The following is a 12,799-nucleotide window of genomic DNA, read 5'->3' on the forward strand; positions in this document are numbered from 1 at the left end:
CAGAATAGTGTTGTATCCCTTGGACATTCCTGTATAATTTTTTTTTTAAATTTGAATTGTAATGTTTTTTTTATTTTCGGTTCTTTTCCTCTTAGGCCCTCCTGTCAGTCCTTCGAGAAAGCCATCGGTCAAGAACAGTTTTTAGGAAAGTTGGAGGATTTGTGTACATAACGTCCTTGCTTGTCGCTATGGAAAGATCTTTGAGCTCACCACCGAAGAATGGCTGGGAGAAAGTGAACCAGAATCAAGTATTTGAACTTCTCCACACTGTGTTCTGCACATTGACTGCAGCAATGCGCTATGAGCCAGCCAACTCGCATTTCTTCAAAACAGAGATTCAGTATGAGAAGCTAGCAGATGCCGTTCGATTTCTTGGTTGCTTCTCAGACCTAAGAAAAATAAGCCCAATGAATGTCTTCCCCTCAAATACACAGCCATTTCAAAGACTTTTAGAGGAAGAGATAATCTCTATGGATTCAGTGTCACCCACTTTACGGCACTGCAGTAAACTCTTCATTTATCTTTACAAAGTAGCCACAGATTCCTTTGACAGGTATGACTCTGCTCTCTGCTCGGAATTAAAGGGTATACTATGTATGACTTCAACATTAAAGCTTGAATTATAAGTTAACCTGAAGTAAAATGAAAACAAATGAGTCTTCTCTCTTGATTGCTTGTCTGTCACTTTATTTGTAAATATTACTGTTGCTTTCATGTTAAGTTTTACAACATGGACATCTCTGTATTTGTTAATCCAGAGTCAGTTAACTCTCAAAACACTTAATGAAACAATTTCTATGAAGTTTTCTTTAACAGTAATGTTTATTATTGTTTTCTTTCTCCTCTACTCTCAACAATGTCAGGTACACCTGGGCTTAATGATATTAGTCATCAACAGGAGAACACGATTGTGATCGTATTTATTTCCAGACACATAACATATTCTCAGCATAATCTTTGAAAAAATGATAAAACTTCCTAAGAGTCATTGACAGTTCAAGAGATAATTCAGACTCAGTTACTTTCTCTTCATTAAGCAAGTGCCAAGTCATTGTGCCTTAGGCATTGTGGGTTCAGCTCAGCATGAGACTACTTTGGTCATGGCCATTCTTTAGCTTACATACAAACGTGTAAATAAACAGTTACAATAGAGCATGATAAAATCTCTGATGAGGGAAATCCAGAGTCTAAGGGAGATTATAGGAGTGTCACTTACCTAAATCACTTACTTCAGTTATTAAACTGTTTTCAATTAAGTTCTCACTTTGAAAATGTAGAAGTGATCATATTGCTAATTTGTCTCAAACATTATCACTTTTGACAATTACCATAGTTTTATTTCATAAAATAAATGAATTGTATTTATATTGCCCCCATAAGTAAAGCGAGGTTCTGGTGGGTTTTACAGTCTTTATTATGAAATACCTACTAGCTGTTTCTTGTTTCTTAATAATATTTTAGACCCTAATATTTAAATAAGAAAATTAAAGTAATGTAAGGAAATTGTTTTCCAGTTTTTTCCTATCTTGAAAATAAAAATGCATATGATATTATAAATCCTTAGGAGACATGGGGTAGTGTTGTGTTCATGGAATAAGCTATTTAAATTTAAATTTTATAAATTTTAGATTCAACCTCTTTTTCTTTATCTTCTATTCTGGTTGGTATGCCTCATTTTTAGTTTGCTTTGTCAAAAACAAGGCTTACAGCACTCTTTAACAAGTGTGTTAAATGTTAACATTAATAGATAAGCATCGGCCTTCAGCATGCTTTTCCGTACCTCTCAGTGTGTGTTGTGGTAGTCTTGTTCCTTGTTCCTGCTAAGTATGGAGGATGTTCCTTATTAAACTTTTACTGGTATTTCGTGTGACACTAACCAACTGCCAACCTGGTGTTCTGTTCTAACCTCTCTAAACCACCCTGTCTGTTTTGTTGTCTGTAGTCGTGCAGAACAGATGCCTCCTTGCCTGACAAGTGAGTCTTCTCTCCCCTCTCCTTGGGGTACACCAGCTTTGTCCAGGAAAAGGTACTGATCTTATAACAGAAGTTGATCTTTATTTAAATGGGTTTTTTTCTTTTGTGCTTAATTATATGTTAATGTGGTGATTGTGCTTTGTACTTCAATTTTTTGGGTTTTCTATTTGATTTTTGAGGGTTTTCAAAATAGTCAACTTCTGAGTATATTTGTGAGAGAGAAATGTGTTGATGCTATGAAGATAGGAAGGACATGTGTCTTACAACTCTTATTTAGACACGCATTTTGCTTTATAGCAGCATGTATTTTATTAAAATTAGTGTAGAAATGAGGACTTAAGGCCTCTTTAAATAGAGTACTTTTCCTGCTTTTTCTTTTTACTTTAAATGTGCTGTGGGATCAGTTTTTTGGTTTTTACTATTTCTCTCAAATGAACATCACAGCACTGGCAAGGAAGTGTGTATTTTCTCAATTAGGTTCAACCAGTTGAAATGTGATGCTATTACGGAGATTTGTTACAGCTAAACAGTGAAACAACGAATAAAAAAATCTACCCCAGCTCTTGCTTTCATTGGTTCTGTGTAAATCTCTTCCTAAACTGAACTAGTCTACCTCATATATAAAGCTTTTGGAATATAAAGAACCAGCACCTGATTGGCAAGAGTGCAGTTAAGATCCATTCTATAATTACAATCCATGACCAAATTCTGTGCACTTGGAACCAAGTACTCTTCTTCCCCTCTCTTCCTTATGACCAAGTATAAGTCGTTAAGTCTTGTGTTAATATTCTTCTACTTTGGCTTCTTAAAAATGAATCCTGGAGTTGTGCTATGTAGTTTAATTTTATTGCTTTTGTTTTGATTGAAACTTGAATATAATTGGAGTTTTTATGTTAAAAGTATTTGTTACAGATTCTGTATTTCAATATATTTCAGTAGCAATATTCATTAGGCATATGAACTTAAGTTTCCCTTTTTCTCTTAAATTTACACTGGGACTTAGAGCTCATTTTTTCCCAGGAAATCATGGCATAGTTCCAGATAGCTTTAAATGAATTCAACGTTGTTCAATATATTTGTATTTTAAAACTGCTACTACTATTCATTTTGTTAAGAGCACTTCTTAATTCAAGAGACAGTAATATCAATATAAGTTGATTTTCTTCTGTTGCTAAAATGAATGAGGCAAAAAGTGTTCTTCAGGTTTGAAGGTTCATGTATTCTCACTACTACATAGAACTACGGGATCTTAGAAAATAGTTTCAATTACTAAATAGTTATAATTTTAAAATCACATAATTTTTTTTAAGATTATTTATTTATTTTTAGACAGAGGGGAAGGGAAACAGAAAGAGAGGGAGAGAAACCTCAGTATGTGGTTGCCTCTTACACGCCCCCTACTGGGGACCTGGCCCACAACCCAGGCATGTGCCCTGACTGGGAATTGAACCAGCCACCCTTTGGTTCACAGCCTGGCCCTCAGTCCACTGAGCCACACTGGCCAGGGCAACACATTTATAATTCTGTCATAAATGTAAAGGTTTATAAAGCACTGTGTTTAAAAATATTTAACCCTTTTAAACTATTAACAAAAAAATACAAAATACTTTTAGTAGAAATTTACAGATTAAAGGAATACATTAAAAAAAGAAATCTGTCAGATTTACCATTTATTTAAATGGTAATTTGGTTAAGGGAAAATAGCATTTTATTTCACATCATAAAAAATTGTTTAAAGCCTTAGATCAAAAACATTTTGTCGTCATTTGCAGCATAGCTACCTGTAAGGAATGCTGTCTTTGGTGTAACAGGAAACTGTCCCTGAATCAGCATGAGTAGTTGAGTGGATCTTATTAATTGGAATTCTAATCAGGTTTATAGGCTGATGTCACCTCAGGGAAGCTCCTGATAATGTTCATGCTAATAAGAAGACCAGTGTTGACATTTAAAGTTTGCCATTCTGGCTATTTTGCTCAGTGATAAGAATCATAACCTAATAAGAAAAACAGTGTTTTTATTTTATAAATGCAGCATAGTAACTTTCCAAATTAGGACATCTTGAGAACATAACAAATTACATCAGCTAATGGGCATCTTGTGGCAAAACATGTTCTTGTTGGCACAAGGAGAAACCAACATTGTATTAGTTTTCATGGCTTGTGGAGTATTCAGATACTACAGAAATTTTGAGCTTATGATACTTGTCTGGTACATAAAATCCTAGAGAATTTTTTCTAATTAGTTTAAGAATTGGGGTAGAGGGAACTAGGACATTATAGATTTTGAAAACTAGAACTCATAATCTTTTTTACTATTATTCATTACCCAGAAGGAATAATGGAATAGGATTATAGCTGAACAATGTTTAGTCAGAGTTACAGGAAGTAAAAACAATATGCAAAATAATAACCAAGACTCTCCAGGCTATATCTGGAATGGAGAAAAAGGTGGCGAGTAATAGTTATCATTAAACATGGTACCCATTACTTAGCATCTCTACACACTTGATAATAATTTATTTATATACACACACACACACACACACACACACACATATATATGAGCTTAGATTGAAATATGAAAACAATTTCTGTAGGTTTTAGAAGACACTGCAACATAAAAATAACTTTTGAAATACCATTTTATTCTGTCTTTGCAAATTGTTAGGCCTTGCTTGGAAATTATCCATTTAATAAGCTTACTATAGTCTGTAAATTTTTAAATTGGCAATACCTGTGGTGATACCTAAAGGACTTACTAAGAATTAATGTTATGTAATGCTTCTAAAATTAGATCTAATTTTAGTTAATAAATGCCATGTTTTAGATTTGTATGATACTTGAAGTATTTTTCTAGTTTGAGAAAAGTGAATGAGATTTCTGTATCAGAATATTGCTTCCTCATGTAAGTTTTTTTAAAGCTTATTAATATAATAGTTATATATTAATAAAGAGTTTGAGTATATTCATAGTTCAGGTCCAGATCTATATTAAATCTGGAAATTCAGAAATAACTTTGGAAGGCATATAACTGAAATATACCATTAGAATCTATGTTTTTTCCTCAAGTATGGGTTATTTTTTGTGTGTAGTTAAAACAGTTTTTATAAAATTTCTTAATGGTTAGGAATTCTTACTATATACTATAGAGGAATTAGGACTTTTTTTCCTAGATGGGTCAAAATATTTTAAAGACTAAAGGGAGCAATGTAAGAGGATAATTATTGGTTATAAGCATTTAGAAATGTATCCTAGTAAATTTAGAAATTAAATCTTTCTGAACAAAATCAGCAGAAAAAGAAGTTGAAAAAATGAGTAGGTGGAGGATATCCCCACTTTAAACAAAAGAGTCCCTGTGCTTTTTTTATAAGTAAAGCTGAATACTAATGTAGTCTCTGTTAAAAAGAAGATGATACTTAAAAAAAAGAAAGAAACCTGGCAGTGCCAATTCCTTGCTTCTAAATCACTGACTTAAAGCATCTGTTTCCCAAGCTGTTCTCGTGCCACAGAGCTGAAACTGCACTGCTCTCGGTGACACAGCTCAGCACTACACAAACTATGCTGAAACCAATTCATTGGAACAAAGAGCTTCCATAGGCTAAAGCCACAAGCATCTATTTTCTGGAGCCAAGACACAAAATGTGCAAAACTCATGAATTGTAGAATAGTGTGAAATAGAAAGTGGAGATCATTGATGAGAAGAAATGTATGTTCAGGACATGGCTAGGCTTTATAATTCATAAAAGCTTGTTATGTAAAGTATGCCTTCTAAGTTTTTAAAAATTGTGATGAATGTTTTCATGGTAGAGAATGGAAAAGCCAGTGAGTATAATTCCAAACAAGCTAAAGGGAAACTCCTCAGATGTTAAGGGTAGCTAAGATTCTAAGCCAACCTGATTCCACTGACCCAGTTCTGGAGTACGCCACTTTGGTCTTGTTCTTGATTCTGTTACCTATGGTATTCAAAAGAAAACAGTTTTATTGAGGGATTTACCTTAACGTGCACTCTCTTCACCTATTATCAGAACTGTCACTTTTTCTAGAGCTATTACTTCACTTATTCACTGTGAATTCACCTATTTATATCTTCTGGTACAGGTGCTATTTTTTTTTCTTTGTTTTATTGAGATATAACTGACAGCACTGTATAAGTTTAAGGTGTACAACATAACTTACATGTATTGTGAAATGATTATCACAGTAAATTTAGTTAACATCTATCATCTCATCTCATATAGATAGAATTAAAAAAGAAAAAATGATTTTTTTTCTTATGACGAGAACTTTTAGGGTCTACTCTCTTAGCAACTTTTAAATATATCATGGAGCAGTGTTAACTCTAGTCATCATGTGCCATTCTTTAATGAAACAATCCAAATATTAAATGATAAAGGCATATAAGAGCATAGAGGAATTGACTATTGTCTGTATGTGACTCATTACGAATTAACAGTATATTGCCTTTTATATCCCAAACTTAAGGTGTTTTATAGCCCAACCTTGAATTATAAGGCTTTTTGCTTATCAGTGGATAAAGGAAACAGATGAAGAAAGTAAACTGAGAATATGGTTGGAGTTAAATACCAAATTACCCTTCTTTCTCTTGTTACAGGCATGCATATCATTGTGTTTCAACTCCGCCCATTCACCCTTCTAAAAACGACCCAAAACTGCATGTGGCAACTTCATCTCTCCAAAGTCCTGATGCTGTCATCATCCACCCTGGAGCCATGCTTGCCATGTTGGACCTCCTGGCCTCTGTGGGGTCAGCGACACAGCCAGAAGTAAGCTTGCATATGTTAGCTCCTTTACATCTCAGTGATGGAAGGCTGTGAGTGTGGCTGCAGGAGCAAGGGAGTGGCACCCAGAAAGATGGGAAGTCGCATGAAGCCATTCTGTATCACATACCAAAGAGGGTTAAGGAAAAAATATAGAGGGTTTTTCTATTAATTTTCATTAATTTATAGGTTAATTTTATTAGTTTTCTTAATGACAGCTATGAATGTTCTAGAATATAATTTCTGGTGTGAAAATTACTCTGCTTTTCCTTGTAAATCCTGCTCAGCCCTGGAACTCGTTAATAAGGAGTACAGAAAGAAAAATGACTGAGGATACCACTTTGAAGCTATTTATCTGTTTTGACTTGGAGCACTCGAGTTTGGGTGAACTGGAGTTTGGCTGACAAATTTTGTTAAAACGTGTGGCCTCTGAGGCCAAAAAGGGTCGCAAATGTAAATAATAGGACTTCCTTTAAACTGAGTATTTACCCATCATGAAAAGACTTTACAGCCACTATTTCTGTAAAAATAAAAATACTATTATTAGGTATATAGTCATATAATATAAAAGACTTGGAATAGAATGGAGTCCAGCTGGCTGTGCTTGCAAAACGAGGATAGGAGTTGTGTGCCTCGCTGTCTTCTGGAGCTGTTTTACCTCTAAGCCAGCTACTTAAAGTATCTGAATGTAATTTGCACCATGTTGAGACCTCATAATAGAAGATGTGCTTCATGTGGAGGGAACTATCACCTGTCTTACTAAGAATGTCCTGGTGGTGTGGATTTCTCTGTTAACTTTAGCATGCTTTGGACCTTCAACTTGCCGTGGCAAATATTTTACAATCCCTGGTGCACACAGAAAGAAACCAGCAAATCATGTGTGAAGCTGGTCTTCATGCACGACTGCTGCAGCGGTGCAGTGCCGCACTGGCTGATGAGGACCATGCACTGCACCCGCCCCTCCAGCGGATGTTTGAAAGACTAGCTTCTCAGGCTCTGGAGCCCATGGTGCTGAGGTCAGTAGTTCTCTTTTTCACATTTCATTAACCACACTTAGTAACATCAGTTCCTAGGGTCTTTATATGTAAGAGTTCCTGCTTTAATAGACATATTCAAATATCTCTGGACAAAACCAATGGACAACAAAAATGGGCAAAATGCTGAAAGTATAGCACATGTAAACAGATAAATCTAGTTTTTAATGAACAGAGGATATTTCTGTTTGTTGGTTATTTCTTCCACTTGAATTCAGGAAACTCTCACTTTGCTTTAAAATAAAGTCATACTCTGTTTATGACTTGCATCTACTTTAAGAACTTTTTATCTGTAAGAACTCTTAGGAAATACTTGTTTAACTTTTTTATTTTTAAATAAAGACTGATTCAAAGGAAGTTGTAAAGTCAGATCAGAGAGGCTCTGTGTCTCCTTCACCCAGCTTTCTCCAGTGGTTAAAGCTTCTATAACTATAGCACAGCATCAAAACCAAGAAATTAGAATTGATACAATGTATCCATGTATGCTGTAGTTCCTTAGTTCCTTGATATTTATCATATGTGTAACTTTATGTAATTAGCACACAGTCAAGGTATCACAAAAATCTCCCTAGTGCCACCCTTTTATTGTCACATGCATGCCCCTAACCCGCCCACAAACTACTAGTCTGTTCTCCATCTAAACAATTTTGTCACTTTGAGAATGTTGTACAAATAAAATCATATAGTATGTGACTTTTGAGATTGGCTTTTTTTCACTTATAATGCCTTTGAGATGCATCTAAATTGTTATGTATCAATACTTTGCTTCTTTTTGTTGCCAAGTAGTATTCCATGGTATGTATATACCTTTCATAGTTTAACTATTCAAAAAATATTTATTTTTAAATAACCTTTAAATGGAAGGAAATCAGTATTCTGTGTTTAAGGGATGAAACTACATTTTTAAAAGTATTTTTCTTGAAATTACCTAGGGGAAAGTCAAGGAACATATAGCAAGGACTCATGGACAAAACCAAAGGGGAAGAGCTGAGGGAGGGAAGGTGGGAGGGGGCAAGGGAAAGGGGGGGGGCAGAGACAAATGTATTTAAAAAGTAAATAAAAAAAAATTAAAAAAAAAAGAGTATGGTGAAAATGGACTATTTCTAGTTTTATATAGTTCAAAAATATGACTAATTAAAATTCATGTTCCAGCTAAAAAAAAAAAAAAAAAAAGAAATTACCTAGCCAACCAGATTTAATGTATAGATCACTTTGTCCCTCCTTATAAAAATATATTTACATATCTTGTCACTTAGAGGTTTAGCAGCTGTCTTCGTAAGATAAATTTTTTCTGCTGCTAAAGTACTTCTTTTTCATAATTTTTTAAGGAACTCTTAAAAACGGTTGTACTTTATATGTAATTTATGTTTTTTAACAGACTCCAAACTAATGATGGATTTTTTAAAAACCATGTGGTAAACAAGTAAACTATGTTGTATCAGCCAGTGGGCAAGGCCTTAATAATACCAAGATGATGAGACAGCCCTACTCACTTCTTCCATCATCTTATGGATATGATCAGAATCCTAAAATATTGAAAATAGCATGGAAATTTTCCTCTGATCCGTTTTGGTAATCTGCTACTTTAAAAGTAGAGAGTGAGTGAGAGAGAGACTATCTCATACACAATACTAATATTTTACTAAATAACTTAAATTACCTAGTTAGATAAGCAGAGCAAGCAATGAAAATCAGCCATTTGGACATGCTCACTTTTCACAGCTAGTGAATTCTCAGAAGAAAAGGTCACATGATGGTACTGGGTACCCAGGTACTGATAAGCCATAGGTTATAAACTAATTGCATATCACTGAGTTCTACCTGAAAAGCTAGCAGAGGACACATCACATTCCAGGAAAACATGCTCCATAGATTTCATTTTCTAGCCCTTCACAATATTCTCTGTGTATTCTTCGGTGCTTGGCATTTAACACATAAAATTAACCTTGTATTTTATTTTAAAATAACTGTTGGGATTGCTTTTGTATTTTAAGTAATGTGTTGTGGTTCATTAAATAAATTTTTTGTGTGTGGTTTATAATTTATGTAATATTCTCAAATCAAGTAATAACTTGGCTTTTTTTCTTCTTTAGGGAGTTTTTGCGTTTGGCAAGTCCATTAAATTGTGGTGCCTGGGACAAAAAACTGCTAAAACAATATAGGGTCCACAAACCAAGTTCCCTGAGTTATGAGCCAGAGATGAGGAGTAAGTTGACCTTTGAACTTCGCTTTTTTGATTTATTTTTAAAATGAAAATCATGTGGAGGATAAATGTTATTTCAAGAAGTTTGTGATAAAAAAAATAGAAGAGTTCATTGTTACTTGCTGTTACTTAAGTGGAAGAACACAAGATGTGATTGATTGACTGATGGGGGTGGGGAAGGAATCATTGATATAATAAGATCCACAGGAGATAAGAATTACCTGCAGAATAACCCTTGGCTTGGAAGGGGTAGTACTCTTTCCCAGAGGACCCATAATTACTTTGCCTTTCTCTAGTGGGTCTTCTTGCCTGGACTAAAGAGCAATTGATTGGAATATTATCAGGCCATGGGTTTGCAAGACAGTTGCTCCAAGAAATTTTAAGATGTTGGTAAAAGTTGAGATGCACCAAGGAGTATAGGCTAGATAGGGAAAGAAGAGAAGCCAAGCAGCTAGTGATAGGCTGGGAGGAAAAGGACAGATCACTGGACTGGAGAATAATGGCTCAGCCAAAGAGCAAATGTAGTCAGAGGAGAGGAAAGAAAACCAGAGGAATGGCGTGGGACCGTGGCAAACAAAATGGAGCAGTGAAACTAGCAAAGAGGACGGTACCCAAATTGTGACTCTGGAGTGAAGTACAGCAGAAGCTCATTGGAGGAAAGGTCATCTTACAGAACGGAACGTGAGGTGTTGGGTGGTTTGTTCATGTGGACCTTGATATCCCCAGTGCAGTACCAGAATTCACAGAGAGAAGACTGAGAAGGAAGTTCCAGCAATAGAATCTTGCAGTTTCATAGAGACAGAGCAACAACAGTATTGCTGATGAGGGAGGCTCCAGGGAGTTTAGATTTGCATCAGGCTGATAGAATGAGGCGGGTGGGGTATAGTGGAACACAGGCACTGCTGACTCCTCTGACATGACCATGGAGAAGCAACAGATTCCATCCCCTCAAGGGTATGGACAGTGTTCTCAGTAGAGACCTCAGTTGCAGTGGATTTCCTGCCAATGCTAATTTTGTAGTTTTGTTGGTCTTTCCCTTCATAAGTTACTTGGTACTGATGTTCGCTATAGTAATAACGCGCTTGTTTTGATGGATTGAAGTGACCATTAGTAGTGAAAAATAAAACTTAGAAAAGTGGAAGACTGCTGTGCAAGAACATAGTGAACATTTAGTTAGACCCCTTTTTTCAGATGAGAATCAGATTGAGCAATCGTTATTTCAATCTAGATTTTTTTTTCCTGCAAAACTTTAAGATCTTTTGAGTTTCAGCGCAGTTTTATTGGAAAAAAAGAAAGTACTGCAGTTTTTTTTAAATCATGTTTATTCTGTTGCAGTTGTCTCAGTTTTTACCCCTTTGCTCTCCTCCGCCCATCCCACCTCCCATCCCCACTCCCACAGTCAATTCCCACACTATTGTCCATGTCCATGGGTCATTTGTACACGTTTTTTGTCCAGTCATTTCCCCTTCTTTCCACCACTATCCTCCTTCCACATCCCCTCTGGTCACTTTCTGTCCACTCCATGTTTCCATGCCTGTGGTTTATTTTGTTGAATAGAGTCCCTTTATGTGTGAGATCATTAGGTATTTGTCTTTCACCAACTGACTTATTTCACTTAGCATAATAATTTCCAGTTCCATCCATGTTATCGCAAATGGTACGAGTTCCTTCTTCTTTTCTTTTTTAAATGCAGATTGATTTTATTTATTTTTTTATAAATGTCAAAATCCATTATAAAATATTAAAAATTTAAATCTATTATAAAGACTCAGCAATTAAACCAGCATGACACCAGCACAGAAATAATCGAGCAGATCAGTGAAATATAATGAGCATTCTAGAGACAATATAGATATCTAACAATGTAAAATATGATTAAATTAATATCTCAAATCAATGGGGAAAATAAGGCTTATTCAACAAATAAGGTGCATCGAACACTATTACTTGAAATAAAACCAATATAGAGTCCTGTTTCACACATTATACAAAAAATACTCAGATGAGTTAAAAATTAATATGTAAAAATCTAAGGAGTTTTAGAAGAAAATGCAAATTAATATTTTTCTTACCCCAAAGTAAAATACTCAAACCCAGAAACTGTAGAGTAAAATATTGATAATATGACTATATTAAACATTTAAGACTATACAGTAATATACATATAAAAAAGGTAAAAGCACAAGTAATAAAACAGGAAAGTATTTGCAACACATCTAAAAAAGGGTTTAATAGTATGTTTGGGGAGGGCGGGGGAGGGTCTTCAAACCTTTAATCAAAAATGGATAAATACCAAAACGTCATTCAAAGCTTTTTAAAAATAATAGAAATAAGCAAGGAATATATAAAAACAGGTTTAGTTTCAACAAATACTAAAGTAACAATCAAAATAGCACATCATTGTCACAATCAGATTAATAAGTATTAAAAATATTGGTAGTACCAGGTATTGGTGACTGTGACAGGAACTGGGTACTCATAGACTCTTTTTTCTTCATCTTCTTGAAGCAGTCCCTATAGCACATCTTGCAATGCTGGTTTGGTGGAGGTGTGTATTTTAGCCCGTCTTTTGTCTGAGAAACTCCTCATTTCACCTTCCATTTTAATTGAGAGCCTTGCTGGGTGGAGCAGTCTTGGTTGCAGGCCTTTGCTTTTCATTCCTTGGAATATTTCTTGCCATTCCCTGCTGGCTTGTAGTGTTTCTGTTGTGAAGTCAGGGGCTAGCCATACTGGGGGGGCCCCCTTATATGTTACTACCGGTTTCTCCCTTGCTGCCTTTAGGATTCTCTGTTTGTCTTTGGTATTTGCCAT

At 35.1% G+C, this 12,799-nt stretch overlaps 1 protein-coding gene across 2 annotated transcripts in view; it reads left to right on the plus strand.

Moving 5' to 3' along the window:
• Window positions 1-12,799, plus strand: part of WDFY3 (WD repeat and FYVE domain containing 3) — a 271,717-nt gene that overhangs the window by 144,854 nt on the left and 114,064 nt on the right. For both annotated transcript variants that reach the window (XM_054591789.1, XM_054591790.1), the window contains 5 exons: window positions 96-553; window positions 1,943-2,026; window positions 6,586-6,757; window positions 7,553-7,767; window positions 9,879-9,991. In XM_054591789.1, coding sequence (XP_054447764.1) covers window positions 96-553; window positions 1,943-2,026; window positions 6,586-6,757; window positions 7,553-7,767; window positions 9,879-9,991 — 1,042 coding nt within the window. The remainder of the gene's footprint in view (window positions 1-95; window positions 554-1,942; window positions 2,027-6,585; window positions 6,758-7,552; window positions 7,768-9,878; window positions 9,992-12,799) is intronic.

This window comes from Pteronotus mesoamericanus, unplaced genomic scaffold, assembly GCF_021234165.1.
Source record: "Pteronotus mesoamericanus isolate MK-2021 breed Mesoamerican mustached bat unplaced genomic scaffold, CSHL_Meso_final scaffold_232, whole genome shotgun sequence".
Taxonomy (NCBI): Eukaryota; Metazoa; Chordata; class Mammalia; order Chiroptera; family Mormoopidae; genus Pteronotus; species Pteronotus mesoamericanus.